The following is a 27,618-nucleotide window of genomic DNA, read 5'->3' on the forward strand; positions in this document are numbered from 1 at the left end:
AAGCAATAAAGGTTTCAGGTTGAATCTGACAGCATTTGTGTGCTTCTGCATGAGCAGTTTACTTCCTCCTTGCAGCCTCTTGTACACTCCTTAAATCTAATTAAGCAAATTTGAGGGGTGCACAGAGGGCTGTTGGGGGGGTGGGGGAGAGGAAGAGGAAGAAGTCTCATTGCATAAGTAGAAGTTTGGGTGTGCAACACTGACTTCCACTTTACATTCTGAGAATTCATTCCTCCTTTTATATAAGGAATCTATAGAGTTCAAGTTTATACTGGCTCAATTAGAGTCCATAGCTGTAAGCTGATAAAAGTGTTTGTCTGGGCATAAGTATTGTTCATGGACCAAATGATTACTTAGGCTACAAAACACCAGAGTGGCTGCTTGTATCAGCAGGCGATAAACATTCTCTTGTGATGTCATGAGACAAAATTATATCTTTGTTTTTTCTTTTTACTTCTAAGCCTTACGATCTGGTTATTTTCCAAACGCAGTGAAATTCTGTTCTGCTGTCCTGACTGTACTTAAGCAAAACCAACAAAGAGTCTTGTGACTGTTTGAAAATCTGTTGCAGCTTGTTGTTGTTGGTATCTGTCTGCATATAGATCTGCCTGCCTACATGCACTGTATCATAGGACATTGTGGAGGGGTTACCTGGATATGAATTAACCTGTGGATTGTGTTGCTTGGTCATCATGGTATTAAAACAGGAAAACATACTTTGCGTTTGTATGTTCATGTTCATGTACATTGTTTAAAAGCTTTAATAATTACATTTGAGGGGGAGGTACAACTGCCCTTTAAGGGAGGTTAGGCCGAGCAATTGGGTGTGGAGGTTGTAAATTGCTTGGAGTGCAGTTCAATTTTATATTTACCTGGGATTAAGCCCAAGTAAGCTTGGTGGAGCTTGCTTTTGAACAGACATCTATAGAATTGTGCTGATCTTTGTAGTAGAGCATAGATTTGAATCTAGTAGGCATACCAGGTCGAAGTGTGACACTCCAAAAGCTTCACCAGACTGGTTATTGGATATAAAGTTCAGATTTTATGAACATGAAATTAAATAATTGATTGATTATGCAAGAAAACGAACAAATTTTACTTCTTGAGAACTGGGAAGTTGTATAATTTAAGAAGATTCGATTTTAAGTTAAAGATAAAGTCTGTTGCAGGTGGGAGGTTAGGGAGCCTGAAAATCCTATATTAAGAAAAGCTCAGGCAAACCCTGACAATCCTTGAAGATGAGTAATATGGCATCTCCATGCACCTCAGCCATACTAAAAAGATTCCCATTAAATAAGGAGGCCTATATCTCAGGATTACTTCTTGAGTGTGAGTGATGTCATGTTTGGAGTTCTGCTGCTGGGAAAATGCTGATAAAAGAGGGACTTTGTTTTTCTACACAAGGGCTGACAAATTAGATGGTGTAAAATTAGCATCAAATGTTCCTGTGTGTTGCTCTGAGGTGCTGTCACAGAAACCCTGGAGTACCAGGCCTTTGCACTGAGAAGATTCTGATATGGAAAGTGAAACAGGACTCATCCCATTTGCCTTTCTTAAAATAGCTCAGTTTATTTGTTTTAAATGAAGGGTCGGCACAAAGTAACTTCTAAGCATGTATTGTAAGGAGAATAAGGACGTGCACGATATTACCTTTAGAGATCTTTTAGAACTATTTCAGAGTTTGGTTCTGTGTCTAAGATTGCATCCTATTCTTTCCAAATACGCAACTACAAATGAGTGAGAATTTTCCTCTGGGATGATTTTGTTGTTGTTGTTTAGTCGTTTAGTCATGTCCGACTCTTCGTGACCCCATGGACCAGAGCACGCCAGGCACTCCTGTCTTCCACTGCCTCCCACAGTTTGGTCAGACTCATGTTTGTAGCTTCGAGAACACTGTCCAACCATCTCGTCCTCTGTTGTCCCCTTCTCCTTGTGCCCTCCATCTTTCCCAACATCAGGGTCTTTTCCAGGGAGTCTTCTCTTCTCATGAGGTGGCCAAACCCTATTCTTACCCTTACCTTATTCTTTTAGGTAATGAGGGAGGACTGAAAGAATTAGATGTGTTTATACTACTGGAAATATTGATAAAAATAGAACAATACAGGTAGTAAACTTACACCTAACTGTGCCGTTTTGTTCATCTCTCTCACTCGCTTACATTCTTTGTTTTTAAAACTGGTACTCCCAAAACAATGAATGGACAGTATCCAACAAAGTAGTTACGTTACTATAAGAACTTCAGGCTGCTTGATGGAACTTCCCTTCCCTCTTCCTTAATAAATAGAGTCGAGAATGTAAATTGTGGCTGAAGCATACCTGAAGTTAAAAAAAAATCCACATAATTCAATATAGTGTGTTGATGTGCACTTAATTTCAAACATGTTTGATAAATGACTGTTAGAAACTGCTGACTACTGCCCCAAATGGCAAGCTCAGGGAAGTTTGGGGAGCTGCTAAGCAGTGTCACATGTGGTCACTTACGGTTCTCAGTCCTAACTTCACCCAAGCTAGCTGCTAGTTCTGGCATATCTTGTGTTTCTAGTTACGGTATTCTCCTTGGTCATGACTCCTGACCAATTTTTTCTCCAATTCTGTCTTTTGGTTTATGCTCTGTTCCTAATTGCTCTTCATTTCTGACTCCTGGCTTGTTCTCTAGCTCTGCCTTCTTCATTAGCTTCTGATTCATTATTCTTCAATCCTGACTGTAGTTTCTGGTTTATTCAGACTATTGCTGACAGTTCATAATTTGATGCGATTTTCCTCAGAGACTATTTCAAAACAAGTCACCAAAATTATATTGAGAACAACACTTTTCTGTTTCATGTATTTTAGTTTTTTGAAAACCACTGCTCAATTGTGAACATTTTTTATAAGTTATTCCCATTACTGTATATTAGTTTGGAAAAACATGTGGCATGCCATCAGTATTTAATATACATTGTATGCATGCTATATTGTAGGATTTTAAACAGATTAATTTTTCATCGGACAGTTAGTTTGTGGATTTAATTTTTCCCAGTAGGTAGTATGCTGGTAGTTGTGTTATAATCATATACTGGTGAGAAATTTGAGCTTCAATAGTAAGAAATTAATCTGGGGTAAGAAATTAAAATAAGATTAATTTCCCTATGAGCTTGAAATACTCTCCATTTTGTAAAACCGACCTCACATAAATATAAATCACAATAACTTCATGTTCTTTAATTATGTATTGGTGTATTGTACCTGCATCCTAAATGAGAATATGAGCATCTCGAATTTCAGTGTATCAGAGGTCATTAAATCCTCTCTTCCTCAGAAGCATTGTATTTCTAATTACTGAAAAATGTAGTATATATGTAGTGTTCACTTCATAGTAGCTTTTCTCCTCTCAAGAGACATGGTTGCCTCAGTTTAAATCTGCACACACATTTCTGAAATGTACAATAACAAAAACATGTATTGAGAAAACTAGAAGATAAAACAAGGTAGTAGTTATGTTTTGATGGCCTAATCTGATGGTCCTGCCAAGTTAGGTTTTCTGTGGTAGTCTGTTTTGTGGACATCAAATGTTAACTGATGTAGTTGTTTTGAGTTAAACATATTTTTTTGTGCATTTTATTTTCCCAGTGCAACATCTTGTGTTTGACAAGGTGCTGAGTAATCTGAGCAATTTGCTTTTGCCTCCAACGCGCCCACTAAATGTATTGTACTGCTGTAAAGCAGGGTAGCTGTGCAGATGCTAATACAGCAATCAACCACATTGCATGTTAACGCAGGCAGATTTATATGTGATCTTCTGCCCTTCATGCTATAGTAGGGTTAATCGCACTGGGCTTCTGAACCAGCCAACTGTGTTTAGCGGCCCCAGTGCAGGGCTTCCCCAGACAGAAGTGGAAGACAGGCTCTGCTTTCACCAGATAGAAGAGGGAGCCTCTTGTCTGCTTCAAGAGACTGTTGGTCTCTTTGATCAGCATCTGGGCCTATTCGTTTGCCTGTTTTTATATATTCTGCACCTTATCAGTGTCTAGGCACCCTGTCAGAGAAGCAGGAAGGGAGGCAGAAAGAATTCTGTGTGGGAGCGGCTTGTTGCTTCATGGGACGAGATGAAGTGCTTCTGCGTGTAAGACGCTGAAATTCAGTGCGAGTTGTTTGAACTAAGAAAGCTGTTGATGACTTCTTTGGTGGTGGTGTAGAACTGACTCTAACAGGCCATTGTTCCGACCCATCTCAACTATTTCAAAAACCCATTAGGGCAGTGCCTTTATAAGGCCAATCAGAATGTCGCTAAATAGCTTTTGAGTTACCCAGAGCTCTTCATGAGGCTAGATGGTTAAACACATGCGCACCAGGATGGAGAGAGAGAGAGAGAGAGAGAGAGAGAGAGAGAGAAGTTTGCAGATGATGAAGCTCTTGTACAGGCTGAAGATGGACTGTGTAACAGACATTCAAATCAGGCTCTGTTAGGAGCTGTGCTGGTCGTGCCTATGGCTGCTGAGAAGAGGGAACCAAATGATGGTCGGTACCCCATAAGTGAAAATAACAAACCCAGTTGTTATCCAAGTTTGTCTGCATCCTAAGGAAAAACATGCAGTTTGGAGCGAGCCCGACTTTTACTGTTAGATTTGATCTTGCCTGTACATTTTCACTGTACAGGGGTACCTCGGGTTACATACGCTTCAGGTTACAGACTCCGCCAACCCAGAAATAGTACCTCAGGTTTGTTTCAGGATGAGAACAGAAATCGTGCTCCGGCGGCGCGGCAGCAGCAGGAGGCCCCATTAGCTAAAGTAGTGCTTCAGGTTAAGAACAGTTTCAGGTTAAGAACGGACCTCCGGAACGAATTAAGTACTTAACCCGAGGTACCACTGTATTGGGTACATTTTCACTGTTTTGATGCAACAAACCTCTGCTTGTTCAGTGGAACTTTCCCCTCCAGAGCAGATTTGGGGGAGGAGAAGAAGAAGAGGAAATCTTGCTGGAAAACTCCTTTCCATTCCCGAAAAACATGGCTAAAAATAAAAACCATATTTTCATGCTAAAATCTTCCATTCAATCCATTTTTAAAGTTATTCAAGTTTACCCGATTAATTAACCAAATGTCTGGTGGCTTATGAAATAAAATGCCCTACTGCAGACCTGGGGTACAACCCTAACCTCTCTTGCCATGCAGTAAGTCCCATTGAATTCAACAGGGCTTACTTCTGCATAGACATAGAATTGCATTACGAGTACACTTTATTCAACTGTGTGCATGTCCAGAATAGGTAGTAGGGGTGAGAGGGAACCAGGTGGCTAAGAAGAGGAGGAGTAAACCATAATTGCCAAGTCCCACCCACTGCTATGATTGCTGTGAAATGTGTTTTTTTTTTGAGGTCATCGCAATGGAAGATCACACACGGTGTGAATACAGTGTTGAAACCAGCTAACTAAAAAATCTGGGAAACTCTTGCAATGAGGTTGTGTCTGAATACACCACTATGCTGCAGTGAGCTATATATTTTACTGATGTATAATGCTGAGAATTTTATTATTATTATTATTATTATTATTATTATTATTATTATTATTTATACCCCACCCATCTGGCTGGGTTTCCCCAGCCACTCTGGGCGGCTTCCAACAGGAGATTAAAAATACATTAAAACATCAGTCATTTTTTTTTAAAAAAAAACTTCCCTACATTTATTAGTATAGTTCAGCCTGAGATCAGTGCTATTTATTTAAGAGTCTTCATTTCTACCAAGTGCTTTTTGCTTTTACAAAAGCAAAATCCTTGAATCTGGGTAGCTTGCCTGATTATTTCCACAATCTTGCTCAATGTAAATCACTTGAGTCTTAGCTTGAAGTTATTGTTAATTTAGCATCTTCCTGCCTTGTGTCCTCCTATGTCCTCTTCACTGTGAATTACCATGATGATATGATGTGGGGTAGAAAGCAGAGGCTATTTGTGTTGCTCTGCAGCAGAGCTATCTGCATTTCTGAAGTGGTACCATTGGAATTTGGGAATAGACAACCAATCTTCGTTGTCAGATTAAATTTGTTTACATTAATGGGGTCAAATTACCCAAGCCAGAGGAGTGGGGATATCTGTGTGCACCACAGGCTGTCTTAGAATTTTCTGAAGCACCGATTCCCACTTTTTATAATATTAGTTAATGTTTTATTAAAGTAGTTTTTAAAAGTGGAGTGCATAAAGACATGATTTCAGCAGTGATGAAACTGCTGTGGAAGTGTTCTCCTTCCCTTGCTGTAACAGTTTTCAAAATCTAAAAAACAAAGAGGACACCCCCCTTTAAAAAGAATAGCAACGATAAAACATGTCTAAATATATAAATAACAGCTCTAAATATAGGGCACAAGGAGAAGGGGATGACAGAGGACGAGATGGTTGGACAGTGTTCTCAAAGCTACTAACATGAGTTTGACCAAACTGCGGGAGGCAGTCCATGGGCTCACAAAGTCGGACACGACTAAACAACAAAATATATGTTTAAGCAGATAACTATTCCAAGCAGTGGATAAACAGAAGCAAAGTACACAACTCACTTGAAGCCCAATGTCTGGGGCACAATGTTTGCTCTAGAGCAGAGGTAGTCAACCTTTTTATACCTACCGCCCACTAATGCATCTTTCTTGAAGGTAAAATTTCCCTATGGCCCACCAGTGCTTGATGGAAGGAGGATTCAGCTTGTGCTGTAGAATCCCCTACTGCCCACCGATAATCCTGAAATGCCCACTGGTGGGCAGTAGGGACGAGGTTGACAACCCCTGCATGCAGGTTAGTATAGCAGCAAAGGTGTAGTGAAGCAGAACACATCGTGGTGCTTCAGGTACATCTGCACGCAACCTCAAAAAGCTGCTTGAGAAGCAGCATATAGAAATGAGAACCCGATCCTTGCTGATGCTGCAATCCTATGCCCACTTATCTGGAGGAAGCTGTATTGAACTCCATGTAATATATAGTCATATATAGAACTCCACTGTGAAAAGGTTTAAAACATGCCAATCATCTGTGTGCCCCTTGTCCTTGTAGAAATGTATTATTTTGTAGTCATTAAGTGTTCCTGTGTTTGATGCAATCCACCCATCAACAGTTTTTTCCTAGATTTATTATTTATGGAAAGAAAGAGAACTGTTGTGTTTAATAATCTCTGAGAATAAGCATAGCATTCCGAGTTTGCTTATTGCTGGGACAGTGACAGCACTAGATTGTCCCATGCTATTGTTTGGCTTTCTCATAGATAGATAGTGACAATCTGTTGCAGGTATAAAGGTATAATGCCTGAGATCGTATATTTGTAGCAGTGTTTCCTTTGTGGTAGTGAAATTCTTCTACAGATACTGTTTATACAAAATGACTACTGTGCAATGACTTAAACTGGGTTTCTTTTAAATTTTCCCCATATATTCAAGCTATTTCACTTTGTATTGCATGTCACAACTCCTAACATAATAATCTAATCTGCTCCCCTGCTACTTTAATTTGGATCATAATATACAGTGGTACCTCGGGTTATATACACTTCAGGTTACATATGCTTCAGGTTACAGACTCCACTAACCCAGAAATAGTACCTCGGGTTAAGAACTTTGCTTCAGGATGAGAACAGAAATCGTGCGGCGGCAGCGGGAGGCCACATTAGCTAAAGTGGTGCTTCAGGTTAAGAACAGTTTCAGGTTAAGAACAGACCTCCGGAACGAGTTAAGTACGTAACCAGAGGTACCACTGTAGTTGAATCAATAACCTGACTGTAATCTGATGATTTCATTCAGTTTTGGCCAAAAGACTTTTGTAAATATTTTGAAAAGATAATTCATGTTTTGAACAATGTGTATTAAATTATCATCCTAATTACTGTGCTTGTAGCTGACTATGACAATATTGCTTTAAAGTGCAGATTAAAGAAGAACATATATTGGTTCTAGTCTGTTTTCCTTAATGTTGTATTTATCGTTCAACAGAGAGCCTACTATTTACAATCACGATTTGAGTGTTCCAAAGCAATACATTAACATAGGCTGATGAGATTTATGCCATGATAGCTTTGTGTATGTTGTACTCGGCTGAGTTGTAAATTGAGTCCAAGCTTGAACTTGAGTTGACAAGAAAAAGACTCCATGTGTGTGTCAGACGAAAAGTGATACTGCTTCCATTAGTCTCCTTTAAATAGATTGATTGTTGCCATAATAAGCCATTCTACAGTTGACACTGATATTTTGGATTGCTCCCTGAAATTAAACTGGTGTAAGCAATTTTGTTAATTTTTGGGTGCAGAATAGCAAAACAACCTGCAGAGAACAGCAGGAACAAATCAATTAAGGTTTTCATTAAAAATAGATAATTATAGAATATAGTTCTTTTTAAATAAAACTGCGCATCATGACATGTTAATTTAAGGGTATGTTTGTTGATTATTTCTGCTGCATTCTCTTTGCAATATGCTGAAGTCAATTGTAAAAGTGGCTAATGATGGATAGAAAATGAGGGGAATTCATTAATAGGACGGGGATGTGAGATGACTTTTTGACGATTGCGTTGTATAATTCTGTAGCACCTTTTCAATTATTTAGACTTAAATTTTATCTTACAGGTTTTGTTACCGTATTCTGGGGTATGTTGTTGCTCAGGACCACTATTAGTGTAAGGATGTCTTCTCATCTGACTTGGGCTTCTTCTACCTTTTCAGAATGTTAGGTCAGATTTTAATGCCCTCTCACATGTTTTCCATGAGGTATTGGGATTATGAAGCTCCTGTTAGAACAAAGTAATTAGTTACAAAGAGAAGGTGGTAGATCGTTGTCTGTGGTGGTGGGCTTTTGGGGGTGTTTGGGTTTTTTTGCCTGTATCTCAGGTAACAAAATATGATGAGCTTCTTTAAGAGGGAGAAATGTTTGTGAATAGGGCCAGATCTAGGTATTTGTGAGCCCTTCCCACCCACCCCTCCCTTGAACTTGCACCTCACATTACACTCCTCCCTCTTCAGATCTTACTTTAGAACTACTCCACTTACCAGATGAAACGACAGACTTCAGACTTGTGGGATCTACTTTGGTTTTGTTTGTTTTGTTTTACAAGGGTCTTGAAATCCACCAAGCAGAATCTGTTCAAAAGATCATATTCTTACAATTAGTGAAATTTAATCCCAAGATTTATTTATTTTTCGTATCAGCACTTGATATGGATTCATAATCCTCCCACACACAATTTCCCCTCTGGTTACCCCAACCTTTCTTCATTCAGCAGTGTAATTTGGGACCTGGGAGGAAAGGGAGTTGTAGGTTCATTGCTGCTATTGTTAAGCAGCTGGGAGTGAGAAATCTTTGGTGATGTTCTGAAAGTCACCCAGAGATCTACCAGTTGTCCAGAGCTACCTTATGCTCAACTCTGACTTAACATGTAAAATGTGTGTGTGTGTGTTTCTTTTTGAAATCCCACTTAACTAAGATGTGCATTCTGTTTTCCTGGGTGAGAGGAGCACATTGCAAGCAAGCATTCAAAGAAATATATAGAAATTACATTGCAAATTACTGATAAGAATCATAGAATTGTAGAGTTGTAGTAAGAGTTAAAGAATAAAAAGAGTCCAGAGACCTTGTAATCCTGGTTTATCTTCATGTGCCTGTGTGGTGCTGCTTCGTCTGTGGAGCCACGCCCATTCCCACCCACTTCAAGTTAGTGATGTTTTCTGTACATTTTTACAGCATGGAAGTCCTTTGTATTTGGCAGGTACCTTTCTTGCTTCAGCATCCTGCTTGGTCGACTCTAGTGCACAAATGCTTCTCACTTTATAAATGTGATGGTCTTTTAGAGAATGAGTGTAGTAGAAATATATTTTACCCACAACTGGGCTGTGGGGATGGAGCAGAACTACAGGTTCTTTAGAATTTTGTTCCCTTTTTTTTCTAATGTAACAGATGTTGTGCGGGAGAATAGAGACCTTCTTTTAAAAAAGAAAAAAAAGCTCAAGCTGGATTTAACCAAAAGCCATAAATATGAAGCCAATTTGATGTGTGTATGTGGAGATTCCCATGGCAGACAGATTTGTTGGGCACATCAAACAATGTCATTTCTAGCTTTTTATATTTTACTTGTCAATCTGTCTAGATAACATAAACTGATAACTGTGTATGTGTGTGTGTATTGGCCATATAAAATGATATATGAGTTGTGACTACATAGGATGAGAAAGCCACAACAAGTCGTGGCTCTCAGTGCACCGTCAGTCATGAAAAAGGTAGACTACTTCAATCTTTTAATTTTCATGTACTTAGAGTTTATGGTCTAAAGCTGACTAAAAACAAGTTCGTTGCAGCAAGAGGCGATTTCTGCTGTGAAGAAGTAGGATTTTGAACAGTAAGACTAAATAGTAAGACCAAACATTTGCAGAGTTTAGATAGGATGACTCATCCTAGTAACACCAATGATCTTTGTAAAATGGAGGGAAAATGAAATATATAGCATTGCATTGATTTGTTTGGTTTGTCTTTATAGCTTTTCCCTTCCTGTGGATTTTCTCCTTACATAAGTATATAGCATAGATATATACAAGAAGAATGAGTTCTTTGTAGGCAGCTGCCCAACAGTGTCTGACAATGAGATGGAAAATGTTTGGTCTGACTTCTGACCTGGTTTAAGAACCAGGCTGATTACCTATACCAGGAAATGGACCCTGTTGCCTGGCTTTTGACCATCATAGCTTCCTGCTCTGCTTGGAGGAGCTGTTTTGTGCTACTCAACATCTGCATAAAACTGCTATAAGAGGTTGCTCAGAGATTTGGAATATGGACACTATGGTGGCATTGAGATGTAGTGGGAGATTTTCTGAAATGGGGCTTTAGATCATTAATGGTGGGTTAGGGTAAACATCCCAAAACACAACCCGCATAAAGTCATGAGGACTTGGAGTGGGTAATATTCTTATTCCTTGTGGAGGATAATAGGATCATGCCTGCAGTTTGCTCCTAGAGTTGCCTGTGCTCCTGCAGACTCAGGTGGCCCATAACCAGAAGGGCCTTTACGAGTTTGGGTTGATATGACAGCGGCACCATATTCTGAGAAATGCTGTTCTGACCACGGGCATATGTATGCTGGTATTACTATAGTGAGCTGAACGTGGGTCTGTATTTGAAGACTATTCAAAATCTGCTGGCACAGCTACTAAATGTGAAACACATTATGCCTCTTGAAAGAATTGCATTGGATCACAGCTTTAAAGATACCAAACAGCTCCTGCTGTTCTTAATTCTGACAGATCCTCTAAACAAACTTTCCATCAGTACTTCAGACCCTTGGGATCCTTTGCTGGGTTCTCAAAAGTATTGTGCTTGTAGTGGGGAAGCCCCCGGCACTGATTAGCTGCTATGGAGCGGCGGCAAAGAATGTTCATTTGCAATTGTCTGGGTTTCAGACCAAATGCAAGGACTTGGAAGATATCCAGAAATGGACAGAAACTTAAGGAACCGGAAGACCATGGATAAAGGTTCACAAGGATGGTGCATAATAATCAGTGGAGTAAGAGAAGAATTTGATGAAATGGTAGGTGGTAAAGGAGGCTTGAGAAAATTGAAATAAGGGAAGTAAGTCAGTACAGGTGGCTGAAGGAAGTGGCACAATGTAGGTACCTGAAAGGTGGGAGGGAACAGGTGGTTACATAGAGCTGAAGAAAGGAGGAGTCAAGTAGGAATGGGGCGAACCTTCCAAGTTGTACACATCAAGGATAGGGAGGGCAAATTGGTAATCACTAATAACAATGCATAAACAATAAGAAAATATGAATCTCATCCCCATCCACCACTGATTATGTATCATGGTGCCAATTAACTGTTGCTAGTGAAATAGCAATTTCTGTCACAGTCCATTCATTATGTTACTTTTGCTCACTCTTTGTTTCTTTTTCCTTCTCTTGGCTTCTCTCCTCAGTTGCTTCTCCCCTCTTCAATCTTCAGCCCTTCCTCACTGCATGTACCTCTTCAGCTACTCTCTTGCATTAACTCCCCACCATTTCCCTCCTCTTTCTTACTATATCCATATATTATATTTCTCTCTTCGCAAATCTAGCACTATTACACCTTGCTGGGGTAGGCATTACACTGGGACTGTGCATTATTGACAGGAGGGAACTGAGCAGGCAAGGGAGGTTTGATGAGCTGGAAACCCATGTTATGTGGGTGTGAGATGCCAGAAGGGATAGGCTTACCCTGAGAGAGCTTTTGTTGTCACTCCAGTATTGTGAGCTGTAATCCTAATGGGGCAGTGAATGTCAAGAACTTGTGTATATATGTAGGTGAGTTTCCTATTGATTGGAACCAGCCAGCCATTTATTGGACTGCAGATGTCTACGCTATGAAATATTATACCATTAATATATAAGGTGATCAATAGGTTTGTAAACATTTGCACCCACACACATTTTGTTGGATCCAGAGTTGTGTGGACTGGTTGAAAATGGAAGAGGAGCAAACACGTTTCACTAGTTTCCCCTATGCTCCCCATTCACCTGTTCTAGAGGATTGGGAGACCCCTTGAAACAGTGGGAGGGTGTAGTAGGAACTTTGGGTGAGCTGATGATGATTGGTGAAGATAGACTCCCCTCTCCCTGTCTGCCTGCAGGAAGCCAGTGGAGCAGGAAATTCTGCTGGATCCAGTTCTCTTCCATGAATGGAGAAGACTTTCCATTCAAAGAACAGCAGGTCTGCATCACACCCTTTGCATTTTGCGAGGTGGAAAAGCAAAGGCCCCAAAGCGATGACAGAGAAATATAAGCTTCTCAGGCGGCATCTTGTAATGTGTGATCAATGAAAGGAAGTGGGCAAAGCAATCCTAATGAGAGGCTGGAGAGACATGGAACGGTATCAGAAGTCCTACTGGTTCTTGCTAGCAAGGCAGAAGGTCTGTGAGGTTTTATTTCACTATTCCATCTCCAGGCTGGCATAGGTGAAAGGTTGAAACATTGTGGGGCTTTAGGATCCAGTGCATTCAAGTCCTCTGGCATCTTGTGGCCCACCTAGCTACATTCATTCTGGGGGCCTTTCCACTGGTTACTACCAGCAATAGCTTAGAACAAGCTGGGACCTCCATTGCAGTGCTGCCCTCCCAAGTCCAGTGGCTCTCCTTTCCACCAGCAGTGAGTGTGGCACACAAGAGCCTAACCCCACTCCCCATCCATACACATCCAGGGTGTGTGTAGGACTATAGCCTAAGCCATCATTGTAGACCTCACCGAAAAATAAAATTAAAAAATCCTACTACACTGTAAGAACAAAATTCATTAATAAGAATGATTATCTCAAGATCAGTTTTAATATTCTTGCCTTGTGCGATTTATGCTTTTATTCAGTACAGCCAGAGATCTAATGGAACAAAATATTTTTCTGTATTTTTTTCTATCTAATCTTGTTAAAAGGTGAAAAAAATAGTGACAAGAATACATTAATTATAGAAAAGTAAATATTGAGACATACTGTTGAAAAACATGACAAAGTGATTTAAACCAGTAATATAATTTCAAAGTGAAGATCATTATCTCTTCTTTAAATGCAAACTTAAGGTGATGGACTTCCATAGATGTATCACTAAATTTGGGGTGGGGGGAAGCAGCATTGGAATGCTTTATTTTTCTGTGGCTATCACGAGAAACTTGAATACTTTCAAAAATGTACAGTCACAAACTGATTATAAAATTCCTATGAGAAACTGTAGCAGGGCATCATAACTTAACTATAGAAGTGTGACTCATTGCAGGAAGTGGTCGTATAATAATCTTTTCTGGTATTTACAGGACCATGGGGATAAAATGTCATCTAGTTGTACAGAATTATCCCCCCCCCTCCAAAAAAGGGGGGGAAACGGGGGGGGGGGGACCAGGCAAGGTGTGTGAAGTATGCCCAAACTAATGATCTGTTTTCTGTGCTCTTGAATGTTGAATGAATTCTGTAATTAATATATTACAAAGTGTTGGGAATATGCTTAAGCTATTAGTACAGTGCAGCCCTATATGTCTGCTTAGAAGTAAATCCAATTGAATTCTGTCGGGCTTACTCCTAGGAAACTGGGTATAGGATTGCAGCCCTAATCTTCCAAAGGGAAGATTAGTTATATATGACACAATATATTTTCTTTATAAATGTGTTGAAATCAGCCTTTCAAATACTGTCTCTGGGTTGGCCAGGGAAGCACAGGATAAAGCATACATGTTCTTCCTATTTGTATGTACTTCTGTCAAGTTCTAGTGCAAACCAGGAACTTTAATTATGGCATTTTATTTGGAAGTTCCATCTTACCTACTCTTAAATTTTAAAGTGACTAAAAATGATCTGTGTGTGATCAGTCCTGCTGTTCTGTCCATCTTACTTGGAACATAGCTGTAAATGCCCTACAAGTCTGGGATGCTGGTCCGAACTTTTGCTTTGTTACCTGCCACCGCTTCCATTTTTTATGCATGACATGACCTTTTGGGTTTTTCGCTTTTGTCCAGCCATGTTGGCCTCTTCAGAGCACTCTGATTTTTATTTTGTTGGAATTGTTTATAAGTGCAACTTAGGCACTCGTACATAGAAACTCCCACCCATCTTGGGCTCCTTTCCCCATTACTGTAGCTAGCCATAGAATACTGTTCCTCCGGGCTTTCCTGAAATCCAAGGTACATATTTAACTTTAGATACCTTCTATTAAGAACAGACAAAATTATCTTTCTTTTCCAATCTTAGCGCTAAGCAGCGGAGAGATAATGCCTGCCTGTTCTTTAAGAGTAAAAGGCAGCATTTCCACTTGCCCCTGCTCTGAAGTAGGGGTGTGCTCTGAAGTAGGGGTGTGGAGAACGCTGCCTTTGCTTTTCACAGACCATAATGTTCAAAGTAAAAAGGCAGTGCTCCCACCCACCTTCACCTCCGGGCTCAGGTGGGAAGGGCTGGTTGTATGTATGCATGTGACCTGTGTTTACATATGTTTGTGTGTGACAGTGTATGCATGTATGTGTGATTGTGTGTGAGAGAGTGCTGTGGGCCTGGTTGTCTCGTGTGTGTTTGTGCTGTATGTGTGAGGTCACTACGTGTAATGTTTACGTAGCATATGTGTACATGCACACATACATCCAGCACATCTACCACAGACCTGTAGCCTCAAAGGTATACCTGACCATCTTTAGGGTCAAAAGAGTTTAGCAACCCTTGCTCTGGGGAGATGTGCCTGTTCTTAAGCTTCACGTACTAGGGGCTCCTGCCCCTGCTCTCATGCCACCCTCACCTCTTTGCCACCTCCTCCCTTAAAGGTAAAGGTAAAGGGACCCCTGACCGTTAGGTCCAGTCACGGACGACTCTGGGGTTGCGGCACTCATCTCGCTTTACTGGCCTAGGGAGCCGACGTACAGCTTCCGGGTCATGTGGCCAGCATGACTAAGCTGCTTCTGGCGAACAAGAGCAGCACATGGAAATGCCGTTTACCTTCCTGCTGGAGCGGTACCTATTTATCTACTTGCATTTCGTGCTTTCAAACTGCTAGGCTGGCAGGAGCAGGGACAGAGCAACGGGAGCTCACCCATGGCGGGGATTTGAACTGCCGACCTTCCAATCGGCAAGCCCTAGGCTCTGTGGTTTAACCCATAGTGCCACCCGCATCCCTACCCCCTCCCTTAATCTCACCCAACTCCCCTCCATCCCTTCACAGATCCTTAAACCCTGCCTTGGTGGACAGATGGGGGGGCATGGGAAGATCTGCACAGGCCTCCCACTTGTCCACTCACTGCCAGCCGGCTCACGAGTTGTCTCCCATAAGCAATCAGCAATGGTAGCAACAGGGAGAGTGCTTGCCTGTCATGGCATCTCCCCACTGTGCTGCCTTGTTGTCACTTTCTTCATCCTTGGCCTCTGATGCTGCTGTGGCCAAAGCAGCAGCGACACAATGACAACAGATCAGGATTGTTGATGGGGAACTACCCTGCCCTGTCCTGGCTGTTCCTCTGCAGTTCATCTGGGTCACCCACGCTGCTTGCTTGCTTACCTACCTGTCTCTGCCTCCTGCCTGCTGTTCCGTCATCACATTGAAGTTGGCATGGCCACCTATCAGCGGCCATTCAAACTGCAGCATGATAACATATTTTGTTACAAAAACATAGTAAGAAAATGGGAAAACGGGTTTGATAAGATTGAATAGCAGAGCATAAAAGCCATACAAATATGTGATCCATGTGAGAACAACTCTGTTTTTCACTATAATGAATCTATTTTCTGTATCTATATTCTGCTGGGGTTTTCTTTTAGCAAATTACCTTTCAGCTGTTTCTTCAATTATGCTATATTAAAACAAAGCATCAGGCCAGTCGAACAGAGCTGTTGATAAATGGCAGAGCATGTGAAATTACCAAAGCAGAACATCTCCATATGCAGTATTGGTATCACTTAGTGAAGTAATAGCTGGAAAAAAGAAGTGCAAAACCGGATATTATTCAGCAATTGCAACTTGAAGATTGCTTCTCTTGAGTTGTTTTTAGCACAAGTTGACTTTTTTAAGTCAGTCTTTTCAGAAATACATGCGCATTATGGCATTGTGAGCAACTCATTTCCTTGTCTCCAGGTCAGTTCATGTTCTTTAATTGCCTAGTTTGTGAAATACATTTTAAAAATACAGTTAATATGCATGTACTATTGGATTGGCAGTCCTAGGAAAATGCTTAAATTAATATATGTAATCTGGACACAGGAACTTGTTAATAATTAACTTTTCATAGTAGCATCTAGGAGTGTTCTATAAAGTTATCTACTTACTCTTTTATACAATATATATTCTACTTACTCTTTTATACAATATATATTAAGTTCTTTATAAGTATCCCTCACAAGGCAACGCACAAGTAGAACTATAGAACTGCAGGAAATGTATAACATATTATCTTAAGGAAGCACAATATTACAAAGCTAAGTTTATAAGGCCATCTTGAATCCTTGTACTGTAGAGACCAAATGAATGTTAATTAGAAGAGAATTCCTCAGCTGCAGTGTTACCACTGAGAAGACCCTGTCTTGGATGCTCAGCATCTTGACCTATTACATGGATGAACACCTGAGCAGGATATTTGGTGCAGATCTTGGATTACAGTACAGGTGATTCTAAAATTCAAGAAAAGGGAACTTCTGGTTTGTGGACCAAACTAAACCTGCCAGCAATTCTAATTTGACATGTGAGACTGGTTTTCCCCAGTCACACCCACTTACCCCACACCAGATGTCATAATGATATCAAGCGACTGACAGGCAGCCCCACTTACCTGTCAAAAGTGGACCACAGAGGGTGGACCAGTTCTGCATCTCGCTTGGCAGCCAAATCCAGTTGCCCACCCTTTCTTAAGGTAATTGTGTTCCACACTGTTTAATGCCTTGAAGGTTAATACCAGTGCTTTGTGTAACCACCATAGTTGTCAGTGCAAAAATATTATCGTGCTCAAACCTTCTGGTCTCATTAGCATCCTGACAGCTGCATTTTGCATCAGTCGAAGTTTCCAAGCCTCATTCAGACGACACTCCACATAGAGCAGATTGCAGTGGTCCTGTTGGGACTATTGTGGCCAAGTTGTACCACTGCAGATAGCTTGACCTATCACAGCTATCAAACATGACCTCTGAATGGTGAAGTTTCTTTTCCACTTCTTTTGGAAGTTAATACATCTTCAAGGGTGTGGACTGATGGCAAATGGTTTTTCTGTGAGTTATGTTTTCCATTTAGGAACCTAAGGACTGCTGATGTTGATCTCAAAATGCAAATATACGCATAATGTTTGGGTAAATAATACGATCAACAATTTAAAGGTTAATAAGCAGAGATGGATGCTAAACTTTAATTCCCCCCTGCACTATTAAGTGAAATAACAAGGTTATTATTTTTCTACCTCTCAGTGTATTCTTGATATGACATTTGGAGCAGGAGGCCATACCAAGGCGCTTATGCGAGAGGCAGCAGATATTAAAATATATGCTCTTGACAGAGATCCCACAGCCTATCAACTAGCTCAGCGGCTTTCTGAATCTCACCCGTGAGTACAATTCATTTCAGGTCTAATATGTTAATAGCATAAGTGTGCACACACATGCATGTGTTTGCATGACCCCTGGGGTCCTTTCCAACTCTGAAACTCTTTGGTTCTATGATAATAAAATAAAATTAATGATACAGATTTACACCAGATAGTTTGCTCTGGTAGAATATATATACGTTACAGATAGAATTTTGAAAGCAGAATTACATGCCGCAACTTGCATGTGTGTGTGTGCACACACTTTTGTGTGTGCGTGCGTGTGTGTGTGTGTGTGTGCGCGCGTGCGTGCGTGCGCGTATATACAGTATAGTGCCTTGAATTTAGTGCCTTGAGTTACTGTTGTTACAGCCATGTATACTTCAGCTAATCACCACCATGGGAGTCTTTAGGTTGAAGGTCAATTTTAAAAATGCAATAAATAATTTATAAGTTTTGTAAAATAAGTATATTACTTTTATTATTTATTGATTTATTAATCACCTCTACAACTGTCTCAAGGCAGTGTACACTGGAAACAACATAAACAAAGCAAAAAAACTAACTAGCAAATTCAATTAAAACAAAAAGGAAACCAAGCAAAATAGATGTTCATGGCAAAGTTCCATGTATCCAGTTGGGAAAGCCTGTAAATATGTATTTGGTTGTTTCTGGAATGTTCAGACAGTGGCCGCCAGTTGTGTCTCAACAGGAATGCTATTCCACAAAACAAGGGCAGCCACGCTAAAAGCCCTGCTCCAAGTTGCTGCAGTGTGAGCTTCTGAGGTCTTTGGAAGCTACAGGAGGAGCTCTCCTTTAAAATGAAGAGCGACTCCACAAAAGTTCTTTCTTTCCCTTCTGTTGTACTGGAAATATAAGGGATATCTTGTTGTCTTAAGTAACCTGTTCCTGATCTCTAGAGGGCCTCATGTGTTATTACCAACGCTTTGAATTTGGCCTGGTAGCAGATTGGCAGCCACTGCAAATCCTGCAAGTAGGGTATTATATACTGGCAGTGTCAGAAACTGAGATATGAAAGCTAGGAGCTAAATGGCACCTTAAACCTAGGTTATGGGCACAACAATGGAATGTCTAGGCTCGCTTTTTTATAACAAAATTACAAAGCTGAAAATGAATGAACTGCAGCTAAAATATTACGTTAATTTTTTCACATGGTCTAGTCCTTCCCCTGCCCACCCCACTAATATTCTTAAGAGGGTCTCTTCTCCAGTCTTCAGAGAATAGTTGGAAGTGAGGAGGCAGAAAAAGGTCCTCCTTTCCTTCTACTCCACAGTTTTAATCTGAAGTCTTAAGCACAGTACTGTGCCCACAGCTCAGAAACTGCTCGCGCTAATGAAATTCCCAGTCGCAAAATGCGCCTAGAACAATGGGAGTTTCAAACACCGTATACTAGCAGTAGTTTGTCCCCAGAGGCAACCTTGCCACCGCATTCTACACTAGCTGCAGCCCCTGGACCAGATCCAAAGATAATCCCACATAGAGCACATTGCAATAATCCAGTCAGGAGGTTACCAATGCATGGGCAACCATGGTCAAGCTATCTTGATCCAGGAATGGCCATAAAAGACACTCCTAACCATTAAGGATACCTGAGCCTCCAGTGACAGCTGGAGCCAAGAATAACCTCAAACGATGCACTTGCACCTTCAGAGAGAGTATAACCCCATCCAGGGAAGGCAATTTACTGACTTCCTAGACCTAGGAATCACTCACCCGCAGAGCCTCTGTCTTGCTAGGATTCATCCACTCCACCCCACCACTGATTCCAGGCACTGGTTCAGGGCCTTCTAAGTCAGTCCCAGTTCCGATGTTTCGGAAAAAAAGAGAGTTGGATATGATCAGCATACCTTGGAGAGGGTGCTTAAGGATCATATGTATGGCCCTCCACATCTCGCTGTTCCCATTATGTATGTACATAATACATACATAATGTTATTTGTATGCTGCTTTTCCATAGTTAAACCATGCTTAAGGTGCCTTACAACATGAAAAAAATGAAAAATTGCAACATAACAAAATTCATAAACCAAAAATAAAAACATCAAAAAGTACACAACCAAACCAAACAATTTCCACATAATCCATAATAAGATCTAAAATAAAGATGCAAGCAAGTAATATCAAAAACTGCAACAACCCCGCCCCCAACGAAAACCCCTAAACAATTCCCCAACCCAAGTGTTTCTTCAGTAGCCTCAGCTTTATATGGAGTCAGTCAGGGCCTGCAAGGTAGGAATCAGGTCTTCCAGGTCTCACAGCCAAAATCAGTTAGAGACCATAAGTCTCCAGGGAAGGACCACCCTAATGAGTCCCCACCCCTAAAGGGGAAGCTCACACTATCAGAGGCAAGTCATTAATCTGGTACAGGGGTCAGCAACCTTTTTCAGCCGTGGGCCAGTCCACTGTCCCTCAGACCATGTGGTGGGCCAAATGAATTCCTGTGCCCCACAAATAACCCAGAGATGCATTTTAAATAAAAGCACACATTCTACTCATGTAAAAACATGCTGATTCCCGGACCGTCCACGGGCCGGATTGAGAAGGTGATTGGGCCTCATCTGGCCCACGGGCCTTAGGTTGCCTACCCCTGATCTAGTACAGCCATACCTTGGTTGATGAACACCTTAGCAGTTGAACGCTTTGGCTCCCGAACGCCGCAAACCCAGAAGTGAGTGTTCCGGTTTGCAAATGTTCTTTTGGAAGCCAAACATCTGGCCGGGCTTCTGCAGCTTCCAATTGGCTGTATATGTCAGGACCCACCTGTACCCAAACTGAACACAAGATTTCCCTTGAAGAGAAGTAGTAGGACCTTACTCCCACAACCCGGAGAAATGAGTCAGCATTCCCTGAGGGACAACCTAAGGTTACCCTCTTCCACCCCATATGGCCCCTGCCCAAGCTTCAGGCCAGCTGATCCAGGCCTCTAGTCGGTGTCTGCTCTCACTGCTCAGATTCTGTCTAGTCTCGGACTTCTTGCTCAAAAACCTGTGTCAGCTGTTGATTTTCCCATCTTTTGAGAATGGCAGAGTCATATAGCATACTGTTTACAACCAAATTGGATATTAATGCTGTATGTGGATTTGTTATGGCATGGAATGCTTTGTGTTTTTCCTGGAGTTTAAAGACTCATAATTTTTGAGCAAGCTTAGCCCTTCTTTTTTTCTAGCTGTGGTCTTCATTAAAGATGCAGTGCTGTTTTAATAAGAAAAGGAAATGGGTCAGGCCCTATTAGGTATTCAGTGTGTGGGTAGGAATCCTTTGACGTGCATTCGGGGGAAGCCTACAAGTTCGGAATTGCTGCAAAGATTCCAGAGCAAAATAGAATTCTGTCAGTTGCAATATATATTACAAATAAACCCTCTTACAGCCACTGAAAGTGAAAGGTTACAAAAGGTGCCTGCAATCTAGCACTTATGTTAGTATCATTGCAAACTTGAAAGGATGAGAAACCTACGCAGATCCTACACAGTGGAGTCAAGTTGTTATAATATACTCAGTTGGAAATGAAATCATACCTTAGATGAAGGAGGAAATAAATTCATCATATATATTGACTGCCTGAAATGTGTGTGCTTTGGTTCAAGGTGAAATTAAGTTTACTGCAACAAAATGAATTCTGATTTGTGTGTGTGTAAAATTTAGAATACAAACCCAGACACGCAAGAGGGAACACCTACATTTCAACTTTCTGCCTCTCTATGTGCATGTTCAGTGCATTGGCTTTCGTAATCTTTATGTTGCCTCAGTTTGGAAGAAATAATTGCAGGCCAGATGTCTACATTGTGCAGAACTGTCTCTTCAGCTTGTCGCCTAGTAATACTTGTCTTTCAAAACTGGTTTGTGTAGTTGACCTTACAAATCATTGTGTGAATAACCAGGAAGAAAGCCTTGAGGCGTGCATCGCAATTTTAATCATTTCTAAAAGAAAGGGCCATAGGTCAGTGGTGGTGTAAAATGTGTGTGGAACCTTTTCCAGTCCACGTTTCATGTGCCTTTCTGAGTAACCTTGTGGCGACCACCAGTAGTGATCAGGGCCAGAGGCAAAAGTGAGTATTACCTCGGTCTTTCAACCAAGCAGGCAAGAAACTTTATCTGAGTTCAAGGACATACTCCAACCAGGCAGAAACATGCAAGGGGGTACAAAGCAGGACCAGTAAGGGGCATGGCCTGGAGTGAGTCCAAAAAGCAGGATAGGGAAGTCTGGAAGGTTGCATTTGGCCTTGCATCTGTTCCTCATCCATGGTGTACATCATGTCTCTAGTTCAGGGCTGGACTACAACTCCCATCATCCCTAGTTGGCAGGAACAGTGGTCATGGATATTGTGGTCCAAAAACAGCTGGAGACCCAAGTTTGGGAAACCCTGAACTAGTTCAATAAATAATATATGCAACCTTTTCCCCACCCCCATGCAATCCAAATTAGGAAGGACTAGGATGCATGCACTTTTTGCTGGGCACCTATCCCCTGCCCCCAAAATAGTGGCTGTACCAAAGTTTAGAATTTGTTTATATTATGGAAGTAACTCTGGATATAATGTTAGTTTAGTTGCAGGGCTGTTGAAGGTTTTCCCCTCATCATCTTGAAATTGTTTTTTTCTTTCCTTCTTTGAGTAACTCATGTATTCTTGGAGAAACACTGCAAAATGACTATATAGTACTGCGTTGTGAATCATGCAAGCCTCTTTAAAAAATCAAATTTATATCAAATTTTCCTGTTGGTTGTAGTAGTGGAATTTGACAGCGATTTATGCTGCCATCAGCCAGAACTTAAAAGACTGAGGTTTAATGTAATCAGATCTGCCTCTCTCTTGCTAGAGGTCCCCTATAGAACCCTGAGAATGCTGAATTACTTTGTAAGAGGTCCTATAGCTCTGTATCAGAACATGGTTTCCCAGTTTCTGAAGATAAGAGGCGGAATTACCGTATTTTTCGCTCTATAGGATGCACTTTTCCCCCTCCAAAAATGAAGGGGAAATGAAGCCTGGAGAGCGAGAGGGGTCGGTGCACACTGACCCCTCTCGCTCTCCAGGCTTCAGGAAGCTATCCGCAAGCCTTGGGAGCCCGCGGGACTTCCCGCCGGGCTCCCCAGGCTTGCAGATAGCAGCCTGTTCTGGGGGCGGGGGAAGCTTGGGCTTCCCCGCCCCAGCCCCGCGGCTGGAGGGGGGAATTTTTTTTTTCTTTATCCCCCCCCCCCCAAAAAAAAACTAGGTGCGCCCTATGGGCCGGCGCACCCTATAGGGCGAAAAATACGGTACCTCAACTAGTATAGATACTCATGACCAAACATATATATTGCACTTTGTGATACTTTGTTTCTTAGTGCTAGTTTTCAAATTATTTATTTGTTTGGAGCTCTTTGCAAGTCAGAGAATTATAACATATCAGCTTTAAAAATAATTGGCTTACTAGATTCTAGTCCTGCTAAACAATTATATCTCAGCTTAATAAACTGAGATACGAACACACCTTTTTTTCCATGCACACATCCCCTTTGTTCTTTCTTTCAAACCAGGAAGTCTTTAATTAACCATAAGTTTCTGTTTTGTCTCAACTGGGAAACTGTGGTTATCAGCTTCTGAACAAGCTAGGGTATTAATCACAGTTTGAAGCTCTTTTAATATCTTTCCTTGTTCCAAAGCTGGTCTTTGCAGTGGTGGCTTATTGACAGTGTAGTAGTAGTAGTAGTATTTATTAATACCTTGCCTTTTCCCCTGACAGGACTGAAGGCAGCTTACAAATAAAAATGAAAATTGCTAAAAACATAGACAAAACAATAATTTAAAAAACAATTGAACTGTGATAGAATTAAAACCATATACACATATAAAATCTGTTTTAAACATACAAATGATTACATTAAAAACAGCATGATACTAACCCTTCCATTAAAAGCAGTCGGTTCCCAAAAGCCTGTTCCCAAAAGAAGGTCTTTACTTGCAAATGGACATTACATAGCATGGATGTTCAACGGTCCATAATAGGGAACAGATGTCTTAAAGAAGGGGTGCTCATAATAAAAATGGGGCTCCAGAATATATGAAAACCCATTTAGAGCTTATTTCCAGTGTCAGGCTTCATACCTGGAATGTGTGTATGAAGTAGTGTTAGGGAATGTTTCTGTGCATATGTAGAGTGGGCATATTTCCCTCATCTCTGGACCACCACAACTGTTCCACACATCTGCCCATAAGAGGTACGTCTTTTGCACTAGACTTCCTTGTAGGTACAAAGCCTTGCACTTCAGAAAGACAGACAGAGAGAGAGGGAGAGAGAGAGAGAGAGAGAGAGAGAGAGAAAGAAAGAAAGAAAGAAAGAAAGAAAGAAAGAAAGAGAGAGAAAAGGTCTTTAACCGCTTAACATATGCCCCCTTTAATACTTGCCATTCCCTCCTACCTAATGACTCTAATACCGTTTTTGTTTAAAAACTTCCTCAACCATATGTGGGGAAGACTCCTGAGTTAGTACTATGAAAAATCTACTAAGTGAGAAGCCAAATATATGATGACTTTCTCCTTAAGCACTATGCAAGTAGTTAAGCAATTTCCTACCATTCGTTTAATGTGAAGTTTGGCCATTATTCCCCTTTTCCTTTTTGTCAGGTATTATATGTTATGTGCTTCACACTGAATCAGTCCTGAACTTGTTCTTCCTTCATTTCCATTCATAACATCGAATGAACCAGTTCTGGCCTTAGTATTGTCTTCAGCTGATGAGTCACCAAGCCCTCGACTGTGTTGGATTTCAGAATGTGCTAGTTAGTACCCTCTTGAAATCAGAAAAATACTGAAGAAATATTCTTGCACTTTCCTTCAGATAGGGAGATCTCAAAAGCTTCTTAAACTTTGCCAAGATTTCAAGTATGGCTATTTAATTCTGCCTGGAAGAAAATAATTTCACTGTAGCTTCCTCAGTGCTTCATGTTGTGTTGTCTTAAATTTTCAGTATAATTATCCAAGGTTCTTACCACTGTATATGTAATTAAAGTTATGCCTGTTTCCATATATTTTCCAATTGGAGAATGTGTTTCACACATGATCATAAATGGGAGCAGATAGGTGGTTTATAAAAGTCTAGATGTGTGGGAAAAGGCCCTGGAATTAGAACTCTGTTTACATTGATTTGGCGTTTTGGTATGTTTTCGCTTCAGCGAGGCTCCTTTGCCCTAGCCATCACTGTCTCGCCAGAGTGGTACATGCTCTGGTTATCTCCCGCTTGGACTACTGCAATGCGCTCTACGTGGGGCTACCTTTGAAGGTGACCCGGAAACTACAACTAATCCAGAATGCGGCAGCTAGACTGGTGACTGGGAGCGGCTGCCGAGACCATATAACACCGGTCTTGAAAGACCTACATTGGCTCCCAGTACGTTTCCGAGCACAATTCAAAGTGTTGGTGCTGACCTTTAAAGCCCTAAATGGCCTCGGTCCAGTATATCTGAAGGAGCGTCTCCTCCCCCATCGTTCTGCCCGGACACTGAGGTCCAGCTCCGAGGGCCTTCTGGCGGTTCCCTCACTGCGAGAGGCCAAGTTACAGGGAACCAGGCAGAGGGCCTTCTCGGTAGTGGCGCCCGCCCTGTGGAATGCCCTCGCATCAGATGTCAAAGCGATAAACAACTACCTGACATTCAGAAGACATCTGAAGGCAGCCCTGTTCAGGGAAGTTTTTAATTTGTGACATTTTAGTGTATTTTTCATCTTTGTTGGAAGCCGCCCAGAGTGGCTGGGGAAACCCAGCCAGATGGGCGGGGTACAAATAATAAATTATTATTATTATTATTATTATTATTTAGGGGAAAGGCACATAAGAGGTTACATGACATGGCATGGAGAATATTGACAGAGAAAGGTTGTTCTCCCTCTCAGTACTGGAAGTCCAATGAAGTTGAATGTTGGAAGATTTAGGACAGATCAAAGACAGTACTTCTTCACACGGTACATCAACTGTGGAACTTGCTCCCACATGAGGCAGTGATGCACATCAACTTAGATAGCATTAAAAGAGGATTGCACACTTTAAAATCCTTGCCTGATGATGTTTTTTGTGTTGTTGTTTTTTAAAATGTACATTGCAATCGTATACATCATAGACTTGGAATGTCCTACTGGCTTCAACCAGATTCGTATTGGACTATAAGATGCAATGAATTGGGCTGGAATACTGAACCTAAGTAACTGTTACTTTAAATTCATCCATTGCGTTTTTCATGCCCATTTTTATAATAAGAGTTCTGGGGGGTATATATATGGCCACATACTTTCGCTTAAGGCTTTCTTTGCCCTGTACAATAAAAGGTACATATAAATTAGTTTCAATTCCAAGGTTCTTAAAGCTTGTAGTCATTGCAAGCAATGTTGCTGTTCTCTGGCCCTAATGCTATATACACAGTATAAGCAAATGACAGCAAACAGAGAAACAGGTAACTTCACAAGTAAGAATAAGTAATACTGTTTCTCATATAAATGTGTGTTTCAGTGTGATCTTGACTTCTGTGAATCAGAAATGTCAATTGTCAAGCGATTATTCAGAAGACTGACTAGATTCTGTCTTTAGGAAGCTAACTGAATTTAGAGTATGGGATATAACAAACCATTGATAGAATGCTTTATATACAACCACTTCCATCCATTCTTATGCTTTCCCCTCCCAATATGATCTGGGAAACACCCACCCCAGAGCCAGCCCTGAATCAAATTGGGGTCAGGACTAATGTTTAAATAGGGTTTATAAACCCTTAATTAAAGATACCATCAGGAGGTGGTGGGCGATACTGTGTCTGCTGACCTCAGAGAGTGGGAGATTCAATCCTGCTAGGGCTGCTTCCACAACAATTTCCATGTGAAGCAGACCCCTGTAGCCAGCAGAATTGCACTCTCCGCTCATCTATTGGTAAGGGAGGGTTTAGCCCTGCTCAGTTTAACTGTGTGTGTGTGTGTGTGTGTGTGTGTGTGTGTGTTCCTCCTAGGAACAGGCACCTGCATTCAAATAAAGTGCTTTTAGTCCTAGGCTATTTGAAAGCCCTCTTGCAAACTGACCTGCCCTTTGTACAGCTTCAGTTTGCCCTAGGGAGCCCAATCTTGGGTTGGCTCTGCCCAACTTGGCTGAAGCCTGTAGCCTATAAAATAATGACGAGACTTGAATGTTACCTTAGCTATGAGTTCCTGATTATTCCTGCTGTTACAATCCATTTATCAACAGAAGAGGTTTTCAGCAAACCATGGCTAGCTGTAAGGTAGTAATCCCATTTATAGACTGATAGTAAGTGAGGGCTTGTTTGATGCAAACACATAAATTGAAAGCACAGGAGGGGCGGGATACCCATTCCATTTAATCTTTGGGGAATCAACCGTACAGTGGTACCTCTGGTTACGTACTTAATTCGTTCTGGAGGTCAGTTCTTAACCTGAAACTGTTCTTAACCTGAAGCACCACTTTAGCGAATGGGGCCTCCCGCTGCTTCCGCGCGATTTCTGTTCTCATCCTGAAGCAAAGTTCTTAACCCAAGGTATTATTTCTGGGTTAGCAGAGTCTCTAACCTGAAGCGTATGTAACCTGAAACGTATGTAACCCGAGGTACCACTGCATACCTAATCTGAATGAATACGTTCTAGAGAATTAT

At 41.2% G+C, this 27,618-nt stretch overlaps 1 protein-coding gene and 1 long non-coding RNA gene across 4 annotated transcripts in view; both read left to right on the forward strand.

Annotated features, from left to right (window-relative positions):
* LOC309327694 overlaps positions 1–27,618 on the forward strand; it is a 105,445-nt gene that overhangs the window by 40,305 nt on the left and 37,522 nt on the right. The gene's annotated exons all lie outside the window — the stretch shown is intronic.
* METTL15 (methyltransferase 15, mitochondrial 12S rRNA N4-cytidine) overlaps positions 1–27,618 on the forward strand; it is an 83,041-nt gene that overhangs the window by 21,997 nt on the left and 33,426 nt on the right. For all 3 annotated transcript variants that reach the window (XM_081835578.1, XM_081835580.1, XM_081835579.1), the window contains one exon: positions 17,866–18,002. In XM_081835578.1, coding sequence (XP_081691704.1) covers positions 17,866–18,002 — 137 coding nt within the window. The remainder of the gene's footprint in view (positions 1–17,865; positions 18,003–27,618) is intronic.

The sequence above is a fragment of the Podarcis erhardii genome (assembly GCF_964252035.2).
Source record: "Podarcis erhardii genome assembly, chromosome: 1".
NCBI classification, from domain to species: domain Eukaryota; kingdom Metazoa; phylum Chordata; class Lepidosauria; order Squamata; family Lacertidae; genus Podarcis; species Podarcis erhardii.